The sequence below is a fragment of the Oncorhynchus keta genome, chromosome 5 (assembly GCF_023373465.1).
Source record: "Oncorhynchus keta strain PuntledgeMale-10-30-2019 chromosome 5, Oket_V2, whole genome shotgun sequence".
In the NCBI taxonomy this organism is placed as follows: Eukaryota; Metazoa; Chordata; class Actinopteri; order Salmoniformes; family Salmonidae; genus Oncorhynchus; species Oncorhynchus keta.
This window is the reverse complement of record NC_068425.1, coordinates 12,234,158-12,247,680: the sequence shown is the minus strand read 5'-3', so window position 1 is coordinate 12,247,680 and position 13,523 is coordinate 12,234,158. Positions and strand designations below refer to the sequence as shown.

Sequence of the window (13,523 nt, the reverse complement as noted above, 5' to 3'; positions counted from 1 at the left end):
GAGTTTTGGCAGGCGGCCCTCCATCCCTCCACCATGCACAGTCTCAGATAGCGTTTCTCTGGGCTGTGATTATTGATCAGATGATTGTGGAAGGTTATTCCTTATGGAAGTCAGACCTAATCAATAAGTCTGAACATACCCTATCCTGCTCAACTTAGCTTACAGGAAGGACTGTGCTGACTGTTCATCTACAATACATGACACCTGTTCAAAGTATCTCACTATCCCAACATCCACTAGTTGACCCTTGTGTCAATACGTTTGCCTGTTTCAGACTGTACAGTAGATGGAACATATGTGTGTGTATCAGTCTCTAATTTAGGCCGATGCTCAGACACACAGGGAAAAAGTACAGGAAATCACATTGGCCCTCACAGAGTGTATGACTGATTCGGCCGGGGAAACTTCAGAGAGACACCAGTGGGCGAGAAAAAGAGGGTCAGAGCCCTGTCCTACTACAGCCAGTCTACCTCTGCAGCGAAGCCCAACAGCGAAGGCAGCATTCAAACAGTAACGTCATCTGAGACCTTTCCAGTGTATCGTCGCATGTCCCTCTTCTCTTAAATACGTCAAAATACATCCAGAAATCTGAGGACGGCTCTTTTGGAGTCCGCGAATAACCCCTTGCTGCAGAAACAGATGCAGACAGACCTATATGCAGTCATTTAAATGGAGAACTCAATGCACTGATGGGGATTTGGATCTATAGAAAACTGCAACGCAGTCAGCTAGGGGATAGCGTGTTGGTATGTGGAGGACTTGATGTCAAAGCCGAGGATCATTTTGTGATGTTGTCTGAGCGGGGGCACACGTACAGACTCTGGAGAGCACCAGTATAAACTAGCCCTGGATTGGTACCTCTATAGTTTGGGCCTTGCTCAAGGGTACAAAAGCAATGTTAGCTATGTTCTTCGCAGAACTTAAACCAGAAATCTTCTAGCCGTGAAATGGGTCCAGTTCCTACCTAAAGCTATCGGCTACTTTATGTACAGGGTTTTCCCATTTTACTTTTCACAGCCATTTGAGAAATTTACCAGACACATATGCATTGGGTGTGTAAACCCACTAGGGGCGTCCACCCACGGTGCTCAAAAAGTCACCACATTTAGATTATGGTAATTCCTCTTAACAAAACATGTAACTCCTGTAATGAAGTAGCCAATAAAATGTCATTTTCAAACATTTGCCAAAATGCAATTTGCGGGAAAAAGGGAAAACACCATTCTAAATAGCGCATCTGACGCAAGCGGTATATGACAGAGATTCAAAGAGCGTGAATCTAAAGACACAACGACTAAGATGTGTTGCTAATACTGTGTGACTAGGATGGTGCGTTTGACTTCTGGACAATGGAAGAAAGTTGATATGAAAACCAATAGAACAGGAGAGAAACAGCAGCGAGCAACAGTCTTTCATAGGCAGCTTGTGTGGCAACAGTCTTTCATAGGCAGCTTGTGTGGCAACAGTCTTTCATAGGCAGCTTGTGTGGCAACAGTCTTTCATAGGCAGCTTGTGTGGCAACAGTCTTTCATAGGCAGCTTGCGTGGCAACAGTCTTTCATAGGCAGCTTGTGTGGCAACAGTCTTTCATAGGCAGCTTGTGTGGCAACAGTCTTTCATAGGCAGCTTGTGTGGCAACAGTCTTTCATAGGCAGTTTGCGTGGCAACAGTCTTTCATAGGCAGCTTGCGTGGCAACAGTCTTTCATAGGCAGCTTTTGCGTGGCAACAGTCTTTCATAGGCAGCTTGCGTGGCAACAGTCTTTCATAGGCAGCTTGCGTGGCAACAGTCTTTCATAGGCAGCTTGCGTGGCAACAGTCTTTCATAGGCAGCTTTGCGTGGCAACAGTCTTTCATAGGCAGCTTGCGTGGCAACAGTCTTTCATAGGCAGCTTGCGTGGCAACAGTCTTTCATAGGCAGCTTGCGTGGCAACAGTCTTTCATAGGCAGCTTGCGTGGCAACAGTCTTTCATAGGCAGCTTGTGTGGCAACAGTCTTTCATAGGCAGCTTGCGTGGCAACAGTCTTTCATAGGCAGCTTGTGTGGCAACAGTCTTTCATAGGCAGCTTGTGTGGCAACAGTCTTTCATAGGCAGCTTGTGTGGCAACAGTCTTTCATAGGCAGCTTGCGTGGCAACAGTCTTTCATAGGCAGCTTGTGTGGCAACAGTCTTTCATAGGCAGCTTGCGTGGCAACAGTCTTTCATAGGCAGCTTGCGTGGCAACAGTCTTTCATAGGCAGCTTGCGTGGCAACAGTCTTTCATAGGCAGCTTGTGTGGCAACAGTCTTTCATAGGCAGCTTGCGTGGCAACAGTCTTTCATAGGCAGCTTGTGTGGCAACAGTCTTTCATAGGCAGCTTGCGTGGCAACAGTCTTTCATAGGCAGCTTGCGTGGCAACAGTCTTTCATAGGCAGCTTGCGTGGCAACAGTCTTTCATAGGCAGCTTGCGTGGCAACAGTCTTTCATAGGCAGCTTGCGTGGCAACAGTCTTTCATAGGCAGCTTGCGTGGCAACAGTCTTTCATAGGCAGCTTGTGTGGCAACAGTCTTTCATAGGCAGCTTGTGTGGCAACAGTCTTTCATAGGCAGCTTGCGTGGCAACAGTCTTTCATAGGCAGCTTGCGTGGCAACAGTCTTTCATAGGCAGCTTGCGTGGCAACAGTCTTTCATAGGCAGCTTGTGTGGCAACAGTCTTTCATAGGCAGCTTGCGTGGCAACAGTCTTTCATAGGCAGTTTGCGTGGCAACAGTCTTTCATAGGCAGCTTGCGTGGCAACAGTCTTTCATAGGCAGCTTGCGTGGCAACAGTCTTTCATAGGCAGCTTGCGTGGCAACAGTCTTTCATAGGCAGCTTGCGTGGCAACAGTCTTTCATAGGCAGCTTGCGTGGCAACAGTCTTTCATAGGCAGTTTGCGTGGCAACAGTCTTTCATAGGCAGCTTGCGTGGCAACAGTCTTTCATAGGCAGCTTGCGTGGCAACAGTCTTTCATAGGCAGCTTGCGTGGCAACAGTCTTTCATAGGCAGCTTGCGTGGCAACAGTCTTTCATAGGCAGCTTGCGTGGCAACAGTCTTTCATAGGCAGCTTGCGTGGCAACAGTCTTTCATAGGCAGCTTGTGTGGCAACAGTCTTTCATAGGCAGCTTGCGTGGCAACAGTCTTTCATAGGCAGCTTGCGTGGCAACAGTCTTTCATAGGCAGCTTGCGTGGCAACAGTCTTTCATAGGCAGCTTGCGTGGCAACAGTCTTTCATAGGCAGCTTGTGTGGCAACAGTCTTTCATAGGCAGCTTGCGTGGCAACAGTCTTTCATAGGCAGCTTGCGTGGCAACAGTCTTTCATAGGCAGCTTGTGTGGCAACAGTCTTTCATAGGCAGCTTGTGTGGCAACAGTCTTTCATAGGCAGCTTGCGTGGCAACAGTCTTTCATAGGCAGCTTGCGTGGCAACAGTCTTTCATAGGCAGCTTGCGTGGCAACAGTCTTTCATAGGCAGCTTGCGTGGCAACAGTCTTTCATAGGCAGCTTGCGTGGCAACAGTCTTTCATAGGCAGCTTGTGTGGCAACAGTCTTTCATAGGCAGCTTGCGTGGCAACAGTCTTTCATAGGCAGCTTGCGTGGCAACAGTCTTTCATAGGCAGCTTGTGTGGCAACAGTCTTTCATAGGCAGCTTGCGTGGCAACAGTCTTTCATAGGCAGCTTGCGTGGCAACAGTCTTTCATAGGCAGCTTGCGTGGCAACAGTCTTTCATAGGCAGCTTGCGTGGCAACAGTCTTTCATAGGCAGCTTGCGTGGCAACAGTCTTTCATAGGCAGCTTGCGTGGCAACAGTCTTTCATAGGCAGCTTGCGTGGCAACAGTCTTTCATAGGCAGTTTGCGTGGCAACAGTCTTTCATAGGCAGCTTGCGTGGCAACAGTCTTTCATAGGCAGCTTGCGTGGCAACAGTCTTTCATAGGCAGCTTGCGTGGCAACAGTCTTTCATAGGCAGCTTGCGTGGCAACAGTCTTTCATAGGCAGCTTGCGTGGCAACAGTCTTTCATAGGCAGCTTGTGTGGCAACAGTCTTTCATAGGCAGCTTGCGTGGCAAAAGGCCTAGCTGATTGAGTAGCAGCTGTCAGTGAAAACCATCTAAAAAATACCTTATGTGTGAACCTAATGTGTAGTGAATTTTACTTAAAATGTTGAGACAAGAACAAGGGGAGGGGTGTGTGGCGAAGATAGCCTATAGGCCGTCTCTCTCCAAAATGCATGCTCTCAACTCTCCAGAATCTTGCGCATTCATTATTTCTTGTGAACTGTATGCCCTAAGATTGTTTATTGTTATCAATTCCCCATTACATACAGTTGAAGTCAGAAGCTTTAACTTCCTGACTGATGTCTTGAGATGTTGCTTCGATATATCCACATCATTTCCCTTCCTCATGAAGCCATCTATTTTGTGAATGCAGCCCCTCCTGCAGCAAAGCAACCCCAAAACATGATGCTGCCACCCCCGTGCTTCACCGTTGGGATGGTGTTCTTCGGCTTGCAAGCTTCCTCCTTTTTCTCCAAACATAACCATGGTCATTATGGCCAAACAGTAATATTTTTGTTTCATCAGACCAGAGGACATTTCTCCAAAAAGTACCATCTCCATGTGCAGCTGCAAACCGTAGTCTGGCTTTTTTTATGGCGGTTTTGGAGCAGTGGCTTCTTCCTTACTGAGCGGCCTTTCAGCTTATGTCGATATAGGACTCGTTTTACCGTGGATATAGATACTTTTGTATCTGTTTCCTCCAGCATCACAAGGTCCTTTGCTGTTGTTCTGGGATTGATTTGCACTTTTCGCACCAAAATACGTTCATCTCGAGGAGACAGAACGCGTCTCCTTCCTGAGCAGTATGACGGCTGCATGATCCCATGGTGTTCATACTTGCGTACTACTGTTTGTACAGATGAACGTGGTACCTTTAGACGTTTGGAAATTGCTCCCAAGGATGAACCAGACTTGTGGAGGTCTACAATTTGTTTTCTGAGGTCTTGGCTGATTTCTTTTGATTTTCCCATGATGTCAAGCAAAGAGGCACTGAGTTTGAAGGTATGGCATTGGAATACATCCACAGGTACACCTCCAATTGACTCAAATGATGTAAATTAGCCTATCAGAAGCTTCTAAAGCCATGACATCATTTGTATTACTAATTATGCCTACAATAATTTACCGTTCTCATTCTCGGTGTGTAAATGTTGTTGAGAAACAAGTTTGGGTTTTATTTCATAACCATAATTTACGAGTTGTCCCCCTTTTCATTATCTTTTGTTTGGAGCGATGTGCACGGTTCTTGTTAATGTTGAGGGAGCTAGCATGTCTGAGCAAGCATAGAATTAGCCTACCTGGCCTGCTGCGTGCAAGTGCCCATTTGGGGATGTCTGATTTCTGCTTGTCTTCGTCATCGCCTTCACCACTAATAAGCTCATCTTCTCAGTAATCTTTTCTTCACCTCACACAGTAAGTCAATGAAGTCTGTTGTTTAAACATCCATTGCAAATGAGAGCCTAATAGTTCCTCACAAAAATCACCCCCTCGATAATCACCAAGCCTCGGTGTGAAAGAGCAAAATATAATAATCTGATGATCCCATATATCCAGTGGAAACGTCATAAAATGCTTGTCCTTTCCCTTGCGCAAAAACAGCTGTCTGTCCCGAGCTCACTGGTGCCTAAACTCTTGAGTGCTGAATAGGCTAGTTGATTCAATGTTGCACGTTAGGGCCGATCAATGTTGCACTTCACAAGCAACAGCTCAAGTCAAGACAAATAGAAAGGAAGGCAGACAGGCTGAGAAGAGAAGTTAACGTTATTGAAAGAACCAGAATTTTCATCAGTATATTTTCTACTGTTTTTATGTATTTTTACTTTGTTGACAATGTAAGTTATAGGTCAACAGCTGCATTGGCCAGTTCCATGCGCTCATTCAGGCTATTTAGCAGCCAATGATCACTGTGTCATATGGCAGAGGCTGGTCCTCTCGCATTAGTTGAATTTTACATTTTTATAATTATCCACGTGGCAACAATTTTGAGAACCGCAAACATTATTATTGAAATGAAACTGTTCCATCAAAATGCACATATGAAAATCAGAACTGACCAACAGATTGGGAGAAATTGTAGGATAAATTGTAGGCTTATGCTTCCTCAAACTTTAAACCTATAAAGTCTTTATGAAATAATTGCCTCCACCTTTCTACGGTCAGATTTTCAAGCAAGGTAAGACATGCCTCATAATATGAAGTAAAACACTCAGGTTTCAAACAATGAAATATATTTTCAAAATGCATACTACCTCCAGCTCACATTGTAAAGTGGTGGGTAGCCTTCCTACCGTTGTTTTTCCACCAGGTTCATTTGGCCAGCCAAATGTATATTTATCTGCTTAAATTTGTTTTATTACAGCCAAAAGCCGGCAATTACCGGCTAATGGAAACCCAGGTATGCACATGACAACCCTGAGGAGTAATATTGTGTGGGATGATAACCCTAACCACTAAACAGATGTAGAAAATGACACATTTCAGAACTAGCATGATGCAGGATTCAAGAGAGATCATTTGAAAGATTTGAGTGGAGGGAAACGAGGGAAAAGTGGAGGGAAACAGGATAAAGAAAGGAGAGGGAGGGCCGGGCTAAAACCCTCCAGTTGACCTTTTATTCTGTCTCTGTTCAAACAAGCCTGACCTTCAGCTTCAATGGGCCCTCAGCGAATCAGAAGGCCTATCTCTGTCCACAGGCCTTCAGCTAACGTCTAACACACAATCTGCCTTTGTGACTTACTGTAGACACAGGCATCACCAAAAGTCATGTCAAAGACAAAACCATACGGGAAGTCACTGGGGCTTGATCTAACTTTGAAGCCCATATGCTATAGGTTTGGGAGTTAGGCTACTTTGTGTCGAGGAAAAGAAGTCTGGTGGGTGGGTGTGAGTCTATGATATTTTGGTAAGCTGATCCAGAGGGGGCTGTCCAACACACTTCTGTTAGAAGTTCAAACAAGAGGATGAAGCACTGAGCATGTCGAGAACCAGACCAGCAGAAAAACTGTTCAAGCGTCTGTCAGAGAACAGAGAGACAACAAGCCTAGGCTTTGTGTCATGCTACCTCGAATAATTCTTCATTAAGCGTCTATTGACGCACTCATGCATCAATCTAATTAACATAATACATCTGTCAGTTTAAGCTAGAGATATCTATTTCATCACATATATATATTTTTTACATGGGCTGCATCTCAATCCACCACATTCACCCTTGTCGCCCTTCTGCATCTGAGGTGAAAAGTAGCAGAGATACAGCGCTGTTTGTCAGACCAGGAGACATCCCAAAAATCGGTCTCATCACAAAAACGGACTAATATAACCACTCTATGGAAAGATGAGACTCTCACTAACACAGTGTTTTTGCTCGACGACCCCCACAAGCGTCACGGGACTTGTCTGAAGGTAACCTGTTACCGGATTTAAAAAATGAATGGAAGTATGGAGGTAGTTTTGTGCCAACAAAAAAAGGGGTTAAATGTAAATGTTAAATGTAAAAAAATATATACAGTAGCAGTCACAAGTTTGGACACACCAACTCATTAAAGGGTTTTTCTTTATTTTCTCTATTTTATTTACATTGTAGAATAGTGAAGACATCAAACTATGAAATAACACATATAGAATCATGTAGTAACCAAAAAAAGTGTTAAACAAATCAAAATATATTTTATATTTGACATTCTTGAAAGTAGCCACCCTTTACCTTGACGACAGCTTTGCAAAATCATAGCATTCTCTCAACCAGCTTCATGAGGTAGTCACGTGGAATGCATTTCAATTAACAGGTGTGCCTTGTTAAAAGTTGATTTGTGGAATTTCTTTCCTTCTTAATGCGTTTGAGCCAATCAGTTGTGTTGTGACAGGGTAGGGGTGGTATACAGACGATAGCCCTATTTGGTAAAATACCAAGTCCATATTATGGCAAGAACAGCTCAAATAAGCAAAGAGAAACGACAGTCCATCATTACTTAATTGTTTACTCCATGTGTAACTCTGTGTTGTCTGTTCACACTGCTATGTTTTATCTTGGCCAGGTCGCAGTTGCAAATGAGAACTTGTTCTCAACTAGCCTACCTGGTTAAATAAAGGTGAAATAAAAAATTAAAGACATGAAGGTCAGTCAATCTGGAAAACTTCACAAACTTTGAACGTTTCTTCAATTACAGTCACAAAAACCATCAAGTATGAAACTGGCTCTCATGAGGACTCCAACAGGAAATGAAGACCCAGAGTTACCTCTGCTGCAGAGGACAAGTTCATTAGAGTTACTAGCCTCAGAAATTGCAGCCCAAATAAACGCTTCACAGAGTTCAAGTAACAGAACATCTTAACATCAACTGTTCAGAGGAGACTGCGTGAATCAGGTATTCATGGTCAAATTGCTACAAAGAAACCCTACTAAAGGACACCAATAAGAAGCTGAGACTTGCTTGGGCCAAGAAACACAAGCAATGGACATTAGACCGGTGGAAATCTGTCCATTGGTCTGATGAGTCCAAATTTGTGATTTTTGGTTCCAAACGCTATGTCTTTTTGAGACACAGAGTAGGTGAACGGATGATCTCTGCATGTGTGGTTCCCACCGTGTCTGCTAAATGACTTAAATGTAAATGTAAATGGTGCTTTGTTGGTGACACTGTCTGTGATTTATTTAGAATTCAAGGCACACTTAACCAGCATGGCTTCTACAGCATTCTGCAGCGATATGCCATCCCATCTGGTTTGCTCTTAGTGGGACAAGCATTTGTTTTTAAACTGGACAATGACCCAACACACCTCCAGGCTGTGTAAGTGCTATTTGACCAAGAAGGAGAGTGATGGAGTGCTGCATCAGATGACATGGCCTCCACAATCACCTGACCTCAACCCAATTGAGATGGTTTGGGATGAGTTGGATCGCAGAGTGAAGGAAAAGCAGCCAACAAGTGCTCAGCATATATAGGGACTCCTTCAAGACTACTGGAAAAGCATTCCAGGTCAAGCTGGTTGAGAAAATGCCAAGAGTGTGGAAAGCTGTCATCAAGATAAAGGGTGGCTACTTTGAAGAATCTCAAATATAAAATATATTTTCATTTGTTTAACACTTTTTTGGTTACTACATGATTCCATATGTGTCTGCTAAATGACTTAAATGTAATGTAATGTAATATGTGTTATTTCATTGTTTTGATGTCTTCACTATTATTCTAAAAATAGTAAAAGGTGTGTCCAAACTTTTGAGTGGTAGTGTATATATTTCCTGAGCTTTCTTTTATCTCCTAGATATTAGACAGACACTTCAAAACCTTATTCTTTCTGATTAAGTTTTTTGAGTGTCTGTTTTGCCATTTATGAATGCGTTATTCAATGCGATTCTATAGTGGTAGCCAAATTCTAGAATAAAAAATTAAAAAAATTATATACAGTATCTACAGGGGTCCTAAAATTCCAAATCAAATAGCTAATTGATCCATGGTATGACCGTCTTAAAACAATGTCATATGTTAGCTTAGTAGAACCCCCTCCCCCAAAGGCTTAGACTTTAGAGGTTTTAACAGGCAAATCTGCGCCCAGCTGCCCACACAGGCCCGAAGTAATGCTTAAACTCTGCTAATTGAGTAAAGAGGGGCTTGTGAATGAGTGCTGTAAACCAACTAGTTTGGAGTTTGGGGGTGTAGCTGTAGTGCAGCTGGGGTCACATGTTGGCACTCTGACAGATGAGGCTCTGGGGTTTCCACAGCTGTCCAGTAGCCCCCCCCACCTCCTTCTCCCCCCGCCCCCGTATTCCCAGAAGCCCCGGCTGAGGCCGTGACAGAGGGGCCTTGAGTGCTGACTTCCTGTGGAGGCCAGGAAACAATTTTACACGGGGATTAGACGGCTTGGAGGGAGAGCAGACCAACAGAACCCCCCCCACACACACACACACTACACCCCCCCTGGAGAGACCATGACACAGTCAGGGAGGGATGAAGCTGGGAGAAGAGACAAGACACTCCCATATTAACCTGCTGTTTCAGGTTTGTGTTTAATATTCAAACATTTCAATTGATCTGTTGTGAGTAAAAAATCTATGGTCTGACGTGTAAGTCACCACTTCAGCGTTGTCCCGAGGAGGTTTTTGTGTTTGAGATGTCAGGAATTTGGTGAGAGAAGGAAAAATACCCTTGTGGTGCTTTGTTTACGGAAGTGTAAGGGAACACATGGACAAGTCCTGCAGCTCAGATGCCATATATCTCCCTCTCCCTAAATCTCTCCCTCTTTCTTTCTTTTTCTCCCCCTCTTCACTCCGGTCTTTCCACTGTAGGCCTAACACCAGCACGCTAAGCAAAACCATCTGTTTGCCCCACATAAACGGGAAGCTAGCTCACAAAGAAAGAGAGAGAGGGAAGAGAGAGGCGGAAGTAGAACGAGTAGGAGAGAGGGAGTGCCAGAGGGAGAGAGAGGGGGACTGAGGGAGATGGAAATGAATAATTATCTTTTGGCTGAATACAAATATACACATGCCCCATTCACTGTACTTATGATAGACAATTTAACTGTACACAAGTCTTATCAAATCAAAAATAAAATACAATTGTATTTGTCACATGCTCCATGCTACAGGTGTAAACCTTACAGTGAAATGCTTACTTTACAAGCCCTTAACCAAAAATGCAGTTTAAGAAATAGAGCTAAGAAAATATTTACTAAGTACAAAAAAACAAACAAAAAAATAATAATAACAATACAGATGCTATATACAGGGGGACCAGTACCGAGTCAATGTGCGGGGGTACAGGTTAGTTTAAGTAATTTGTACATGTAGGTAGGGGTAAAGTGACTATGCATAGATAATAACTGTGAGTAGCACCAGTGTAAAAAGAAGGGGGTGGGGGTCAATGTAAATAGTCCGGGTGGCCATTTGATTAATTGTTCAGCAGTCTTATGGCTTGGGGGGTAGAAGATGTTTAGGAGCCTTTTGGACCTAGACTTGGCGCTCCAGTACTGCTTGCCGTGCGGTAGAAGAGAGAACAGTCTATGACCAGGGTGACTGGAGTCTGACAATTTTTTGGGCCTTCCTCTGACTGCAGGAAGCTTGGCCCCAGTGATGTACTGGGCCGTACGCACTACCCTCTGTAGCGCCTTATGGTCGGAGGCCGAGCAGTTGCCATACCAGGCGGTGATGCAACCGGTCAGGATGCTCTCGATTTTGCAGCTGTAGAACTTTTTGAGAATCTGGGGACCCATGCCAAATCTTTTCAGTCTTTCTTCACGACTGTCTTGGTGTGTTTTGGACCATGATAGTTTGCTGGTGATGTGGACACTAAGGAACTTGAAACTCTCAACCCGCTCCACTACAGCCTGTCGATGTGAATGGGGGCATATTCGGCCCTCCTTTTCCTGTAGTCCACAATCAGCTCCTTTGTCTTGCTCACGTTGAGGGAGAGGTTGTTGTCCTGGCAGCACACTGCCAGGTCTCTGACCTCCTCCCTATAGGCGGGCTACCTTCGCGTTTTTTGGGTATAGGGACTATCTCTGTGCATTTGTGTGTCCGTGTGCAAATACTTGATGTGTGTGTGTGTGTGTGTGTGTGTGTGTGTGTGTGTGTGTGTGTGTGTGTGTGTGTGTGTGTGTGTGTGTGTGTGTGTGTGTGTGTGTGTGTGTGTGTGTGTGTGTGTGTGTGTGTGTGTGTGTGTGTGTGTGTGTGCGCGTGTGTGTGTGTGTTGTCTCGTGTGGCTGAGTAAGAGAAGGCTGACAAATAAAACAGTCTGACTGCTCAATATTCTAATTTATCCATGATTATCACCACCACTGGGCTCTCTCTCTCTCTCTCTCTCTCTCTCTCTCTCTCGTTTCAATCTCACGCTCACTTTCACAACCCTCAACAGGGAAGGAAATAAAGCATCTGACCAGATCCAGCTGACAAGGCATCCTCATTTCTGACCAGAGTGGACAAAATACATCTCTGTTATGCTTCATACTGATGGAAGACACATGAACACACATGGAAGTGCAGAGAGGCCATATGAATAGAAAAAGTGGATCAGCGCATATGTTTTTATTGGTTGCTACACTAAAGTATGGTACATTTCGTGCTATTATTCTTTCATTTTCGTTTGGAGCTCATTATCAGCTGATAAATTAGAATAGTAACAAGCTAAATGTTGCTTAACGTGAGCTAAGAGCTCATGGGGCAACTAAGCCCTCACAGGGCATCTAAGAGCTCATGGGGCATCTAAGAGCTCATGGGGCATCTAAGAGCTCATGGGGCATCTAAGAGCTCACGGGGCATCTAAGCCCTGAACAATACCTGACAGGCAAACATGTCTCCCGCATGTGAGCAACAACGCAGCTAACTTGGCTAATCTTATGAGCGAGCGAGCTAGTAAGCTACAGGTGAAGTCGGAAGTTTACATACACTCGTTTTTCAACCACTCCACAAATTTCTTGTTAATACAAACTATAGTTTTGGCAAGTCGGTTAGGACAATTCACTGTATCACAATTCCAGTGGGTCCGAAGTTTACATACACTAAGTTGACTGTGCCTTGAAACAGCTTGGAAAATTCCCGAAAATAATGTCATGGCTTTAGAAGCTTCTGATAGGCAATTGGAGGTGTACCTGTGGATGTATTTCAAGGCCTACCTTCAAACTCAGTGCCTCTTTGCTTTACATCATGGGAAAATCTAAAATTGTAGAGCTCCACAAGTCACATTCTTGGGAGCAATTTCCAAACGCCTGAAGGTACCACGTTCATCTGTACAAACAATAGTACGCAAGTATAAACACCATGGGACCCCGCAGCCGCCATACCACTAAGGAAGGAGACGCGTTCTGTCTCCTAGAGATGAACGTACTTTGGTGCGAAAAGTGCAAATCAATCCCAGAACAACAGCAAAGGACCTTGTGAAGATGCTGGAGGAAACAGGTACAAAAGTATCTATATCCACAGTAAAATTAGTAAGGAAGAAGCCACTGCTCCAAAACCGCCATAAAAAAGCCAGACTATAGTTTGCAACAGCAAATGGGGACAAAGATCGTACTTTTTGGAGAAATGTCCTCTGGTCTGATGAAACAAAAATAGAACTGTTTGGTCATAATGACCATCGTTATGTTAGGAGGAAAAGGGGGAGGCTTGCAAGCCGAAGAACACCATCCCAACCATGAAGCACGGCGGTGGCAGCATCATGTTGTGGGGGTGCTTTGATGCAGGAGGGACTGGTGCACTTCACAAAATAGATGGCATCATGAGGACAGAAAATTATATGGATATATTGAAGCAACATCTCAAGACATCAGTCAGGAAGTTAAAGCTTGGTCGCAAATGGGTCTTCCAAATGGACAATGACCCCAAGCATACTTCCAAAGTTGTTGCAAAATTGCTTAAGGACAACAAAGTAAAGGTATTGGAGTGGCCTTCACAAAGTCCTGACCTCAATCCTATAGAAGATTTGTGGGCAGAACTGAAAAAGCATGTGTGAGCAAGGAGGCCTACAAACC

At 44.3% G+C, this 13,523-nt stretch overlaps 1 protein-coding gene across 3 annotated transcripts in view; it reads right to left on the bottom strand.

Annotated features, from left to right (window-relative positions):
- The window catches only part of LOC118370812 (unconventional myosin-X-like), a 57,771-nt gene that overhangs the window by 26,806 nt on the left and 17,442 nt on the right, over positions 1-13,523 (bottom strand). The window contains exon 1 of one of the 3 annotated variants that reach the window (XM_052518731.1): positions 5,363-5,649. The exons of the other annotated variants lie outside the window; for them this stretch is intronic. Within the exon in view, the coding sequence (XP_052374691.1) occupies positions 5,363-5,388 (26 nt within the window). The 5' untranslated portion in view covers positions 5,389-5,649. Of the gene's footprint in view, positions 1-5,362; positions 5,650-13,523 lie in introns of those variants that run through there. 3 annotated transcript variants of the gene reach the window in all.